Raw genomic sequence first — 6,000 nt, forward strand, 5'->3', positions numbered from 1 at the left:
GTTCACTCAAAGCAAGGAGAGTCTGCCTTTAGCTATTATGCCAGCCGTAGTTGGAACCAGCTTCCTGAACAGATCAGATTTGCTCCAACAGTAGCCACATTCAAATCCAGACTCAAAACACATCTGTTCAGCTGTGCGTTTACTGAATGAGCTCTGAGCACTGTATGTCCGACTGATTGCACCCTATCTTATCTCTTTATTCTTTTTATAATTGTTTTAGTTTACCTTTGTTCTTATCTCTGGTTATTGTTTATTTTATATGTTCTTTTGAGTTGAATATGACGAGTGAAAACTGGGTTTGATGGAAATAGTAAGTTTGACAATAAGGTTTGAGTATGTGTAAATCTGTGGAGGGTATGATGAGTGAGAATGGGTTTTAACAAGAAGGTTTCTGAGTAAAAATCAGGGAATAGTGATTAAAATGGATGTTATGAACGTGTTTGAGAAAGAAATGAATGAGAGGTGTTCTAATTAAGATGGTACATGTATGTAGGCTGTAAACTGAAGAATGTTTATTTTTATATCAGACCATTATTGTGGATCTGACCATTTTATTTTATTTTATCTTATTTTTCTTATTTTTTATTTTTTTTTTATTTTTTATTATTACTATATCTTTACGACTGTTTTAACTATGCTTGTTTTTAATTCTTTATTCGTCCATATGGTATTCTTTTTTTCTCATGCATTTGTTACCACTGTTTTAATTAATTTCTATGTAAAGCACTTTGAATTGCCATTGGGTATGAAATGTGCTATACAAATAAACTTGCCTTGCCTTGCCTTGCCTAGCTTGGCATACTGTGGGAACGCCGACCTTCTCCGGAGTGCTTTGGCCCAAAGATTACCTAAAGAGTGACTGTGTATCTCCAGATGACTCTTTGCAGAGCTCATCCATGTCAAGCTCATCCTCCATCTGAAGGGCAGATACAGCTGCGCTTCATTTCTGATAGCTTATTTGTTTATTTTCCTTTAGATTGAAACTCTGGATTTTGAACAGGTGCCCAGTTTTGGAGAAATCAAACCATTTCTTAAGGTATTGCTCCACGGTATCATAGAAACTCATGAATTCTCTTTTGAGCCTGTCAACCCTAAGATTAACGGAGGATAGTAGGACATGGTCAACTTTTTCTCCGAAAAGGCCGTTCGGTTCGGAGGCCGTTCATCAGTGCATACACTTCAACTGAGGTCAGACTGTCACTCTTAAGACTCAGCACAGCACCAGTGAACATCTTTAAAGTATTTTGCAAGAAGAAGAGAGTGACCTCCAACCCGCTGCATTCATTTTCCTCACCATGCTCGTTACCCCGGAGCTCATTCCAGAGGACACGGGGACACTCCTCCTCTCCCAGCGACAAAAAGTAGCTCCGCACAGCCGGCCAGGTGTTGATAAGCCTGTCAATTGCAGGGAGCATGCTGAACCGTTGTGTCGGGATGTGGCGCAACAGTGTATGGTACTCCATGTCAGCAAATGCAAACATTTCTTTGAGGGTGGAAACTCTCTTGGCAGAACAGCTGAAATGGTTGAATGATTTTATCACAATAGTTTCCACATCTGTTTGCGTTGCTGGCATGTTTAACGGTATTGTGTATAATGTGAGCTGGGCAGTTTGCGGGCAGGATCTTGCTGTTTACTTTTTTGAGATTTTGGAGTGTTTTCTGCTGTAATTTACTGCCGCATTGTCAGTCGAGTATGCCGAGATGTTATGGATGCTAAATTTGGGTTCCTTTATTTTATTCACTAAGGTGTCAGTGACAGCATCTGCGCTCTCGGTTGCCTGTTTAAAGAAATCAAGAACTCTCTTCTGGATGCCCTGCTCAGGAGTCCAGAATCTCACAGATATCGGGATTTTTTTCACATTGCCTTTATTAGAGGCATATGTTGCAAAAGAAAAGAATACGTCTTTTGACTCGAGGCTCTGGGAGAAGTCAGATGCGAGTGGTGCAAGGACGTTTGTGACCAGTGCTTCAGCTTTTGTGCGACCGCAGGTGACGAGTTTAGCTATAGCCGAATCAGAGGACAGTTTTGGTGTTAACTTCATCACACAGTCAAGCGATCTGTATGATTGAATGCCTACTTCCCCACCCACTCCTCCCGGTACCTGCAGAGGTGTTTTTGCTTTTTAGCAGCATGTTGGGGTTCTGGTACACCAGCCATGTCAACGGAATGAATGAAAATTAGCTTATCAATATCTATATTTGCGCCTAGCCGCATACGTTCTTTTTTTATTTTTTTTACTTAGAATGCTGCAGCCAATGAGCAGCCGGCGGTGGCGGGGGATGGTTGCAGAACAGCTAAACCTCCGCAGTAAGTTTTTATTCAATTAAATTTATTAAATAATTATAATTTTTAATGTTTATCAGACAATAACTTCTCAAGCTTTTGCTTTAGTATAATTTTCGGGACAATTAGGTCCAGATTCGGGATTCGGGACAACAATTTTTCAGATTTCGGGACTGTCCCGAATTTTTCGGGATGTCTGGTCACCCTACTTGTCTATGATCTGTAATCCTCTGTAAGAATTCGTAATAATAGCATATTATTAACGAAAGGGAGCTAGCAAAAGATCCAGTGTGTATCTGCATTTACACTCGTTACTTCGGGGAGTAAAATAGCCAATCACAGACAGCTTTCTACAACGCAGTTGGCCAATCACAAGTGTTGAATTTGGAATCCACATGTGTTTGTCCAGGTGCTGAGTTCAGTTTTTTTCAAGGGGGTAATCTAGCACTCGGAAAGCGTTCCACCTCTAGGGGCTGCCATTGCTAACCAAGCCATCACCTGCTTTTAGCATCCCATTGACTCCCATTCATTTTTGAGTCACTTTGACAGTGAATAACTTTAAATCTGAGACGTTTAAAGACTCCATTTGTCCATTGTTTATTTCTAAAGAAACACGACAATGCATAAAAGGCTCCGTTACCTTGTATCTTACACTATCGCCCCGCAGAAGCTGTTTTTGTAAAAATAGGCTAACGATTGCGTCATAACCAACGCGACTCTGTCGCACAGTTGAGAAATTACCGTATAGACCTGAGGAGACGCTCGCAGGCAATCTTTTACTGTCTATGAGACAGTCGGGGGGACGTGGAGACATAAAGTCTGATAAAGTCAAGGGGGAAGAATGGGGAGAAGCCCATAGTGAGCCAAAAGCAACGGGAGAAAATATTTAAACAACGTGATTCAGCTTTCACTTTCCACAACTACTAGAAGACCTACAGCTGTCCGACAGGAGGCTCACGTCACATCTACGTCCTCAAGCTCAGTCTGAGCCTGCGCAGTTCGCTCAGCCCTCAGGAAGTGAGTGCCCCTAGGTTGACTTCATTATTTAGCCGTTGACGTCAATGGGGTCGCTGTGTCCATTTCTTTTACTGTCTATGGTTTTTTTACAGTCTATGGTTAACACGCGCGTATCTTTAATACCAGCTTCACTGATTAATATAACTTTGTGAGATTGAATGAGTGACAGCTTTTATAAAAATATATAAATGTAACAAAGCTTACACTCACCGCCCAATTTATGAAGCTGTGCGCACCTCTGCAATCCAGTTGTACCCAGTACTTGCCCTCGATAAATACCGTGGCTGAAAACGATCGTCATTAGAATAACATGCCCCTATATATTCAAGTCTCAGCCTTCCCCACGCCCTCATTTTACGTCATGGACACACGGAAACGGCAAAGAAGCGAAACTTCTCCGATGTGGAGATCGAGACCATTACCAGGGAAGTGGAAAAAAACAAAAATTGTTTTATTTGGAAGTTTAAAGAGTGGGATTAAAGGCGCCCACAAAAACAAAATATGGACCCAAATTACGAGTACTGTTAATAGTGTGGGGGTTGAGAAGCGCACTCCAGCAGTTCAAATAGCTGTTCAGATGAAAAATGACCTATCACAATGCATTATTTTACAGCACATGTTTTGAAACAATTAGCATTTAATTTCTTTTTATGGCACATGTATTGGGGTGTACAATAGGGATAACCCAAACAGAAAATATGGTAGCCCATCTATATACCCATTGTGGCCCATAAGAGCCCTACATAACACCACCTGGGTTCCATCATCAACCTATATGGGCAGACCCATGTAGGCCCCAAATGGGTAATACCTGGGTTACCAATGTGGGCCCGGTATGAGCCTATTAAGAGACCCATCGTTAACCCATCTGAGCTAACCCATGTGGGGCCTCCATGTAAACTGAGGACAAAATTAGCTGGGTCCCAGTTGGGTAGCCCAGGTGGGCCCCAGATATCAGCCCATGTGCAACCCCTTTGGGCCCCACATGGGTGTGTTGGCTGGGACAGGTATAATGAAGTTTTTGAGTACACTGTAGTAAACTTCAGTAACACGTTATAGAGACGAAAAGGTTTTTTTTTTTTTTTTATGGGCAAAAGAACCTTTAGAGGCGGCAATTGATATTTTCTATGCTGTATACCCTAGTTGTAAATTGTTTAAAGTGCACCACTTTAGGTGCGTCTACACACGAAGCCAGAGCTTTTCGTATCCAATTTTTGTTTTTTTCTCGTTTCAAGAAATATCTGCGTCCACACGAGGGCTATGAAAACTACTCAAAACTATGTAGTATGTATGCCAGGCCAGTGTGTGGCACTGTAATTCTCCCACAGAAATACACTAAAAACGGAGAAGAAGAGTTATGGAGAGATGATGATAAATCCCGTTTGACATTTGTGTTGGCTATTGTATACAGGCCACCAGGGCACAATACAGACTTTATCAAAGAATTTACTGGTTTTGTATCAGAGTTAGTATTAGCTGTAGATAAAGTACTAATTGTTGGTGACTTTAATATCCACGTAGACAATGAAAAAGACGCTTTGGGATTGGCATTTAGAGACATTCTAAACTCTATTGGAGTTAGACAACACGTATCGGGACCCACTCATCGCCTTAATGATACTTTAGATCTAATAATGTCACATGCAATAAATGTTGATAATGTTAAAATTCTGCAGCAGAGCGATGACATCTCAGATCATTACCTAATATCATGTATACTTAAAGGGGGGGTGAAACACTCAGTTTCAGTCAATCTCATGTCAATCTTGAGTACCTAGTAGTATTGCATCCTTCATATCTCCGAAAAGTCTTTAGTTTTATTATAATTGTAAAAGAAATATGGGCTGTACCGAGTCTTTCCGGAAAAAACCGAGCGCCTGGAGGCGTATCGTGTGGGCGGAGCTAAAGAATGACGATCGCGAACAAAGCGGTGACGTCCTCAAGCGTGGAGAAACCCTTGCTATTGATCTCAGCTATACGGGTACTTGACTGCCCTGCCTGCAGTCCCGACCTGTCTCCAATAGAGAATGTGTGGCGCATTTCAAAGCGCCTTAAGACTTGTTTGCAGGAAGAATGGGACAAAATTTCACCTGAAACACTTCATCACTTGGTGTCTTCAGTCCCTAAACGTATTTTAAGTGTTGTGAAAAGGAATGGCAACATTAAAAAGTGGTAAATGCTTTACTGTCCCAACTTTTTTTGAAATGTGTTGCAGGTCTGAATGACAGGAAAGGATGCATATTTACAAATGACATGAAGTTGACCAGACAAAACATGAAATATTTTGTGTTCATTTTGTCTGCAATGAAATACAAGTCAAAGTAATTTTAGAAATCACTTCTTTTTTTATTTTATTTGCACATTCCATACTGTCCCAACTTTTTCTGATTTGGGGTTGTAGAAAAATGCAGACAGCATCTTCGGTCTTTAATTTACTGTCCTTGTTCTATTGAACATGAGACACTTCTCAATGAAGAAGTTCTTTTAGAAATGGTCATAAATAAAGAAAATCTGTCTAGAAAGAAAAAAAGAAAGCTGAGGTAGAGGGAACACCATTGAGTGAACAATTCTTATTTGGTGCTGAAAAGTCACATATTTATATCTGTTTTGGAGCCACACACTTAATATTACTCTCGGTCGGGGAGAATGATGGTCAGTTACGACAAAAAGAAAAACACTTGGTACTGCCTATGTTCGAA

The 6,000-nt window shown here is 40.8% G+C and overlaps 1 protein-coding gene across 1 annotated transcript in view; it reads right to left on the minus strand.

The window, feature by feature from the left end:
- LOC137045560 (zinc finger protein 721-like) overlaps positions 1–6,000 on the minus strand; it is a 78,587-nt gene that overhangs the window by 24,158 nt on the left and 48,429 nt on the right. Inside the window, exons 8-9 of the mRNA XM_067422267.1 lie at positions 1,266–1,515; positions 849–916 (exon numbers count right to left, since the gene is read on the minus strand). Of these exons, the coding sequence (XP_067278368.1) occupies positions 849–916; positions 1,266–1,515 (318 nt within the window). The remainder of the gene's footprint in view (positions 1–848; positions 917–1,265; positions 1,516–6,000) is intronic.

This window comes from Pseudorasbora parva, chromosome 17 (assembly GCF_024679245.1).
Source record: "Pseudorasbora parva isolate DD20220531a chromosome 17, ASM2467924v1, whole genome shotgun sequence".
Taxonomy (NCBI): domain Eukaryota; kingdom Metazoa; phylum Chordata; class Actinopteri; order Cypriniformes; family Gobionidae; genus Pseudorasbora; species Pseudorasbora parva.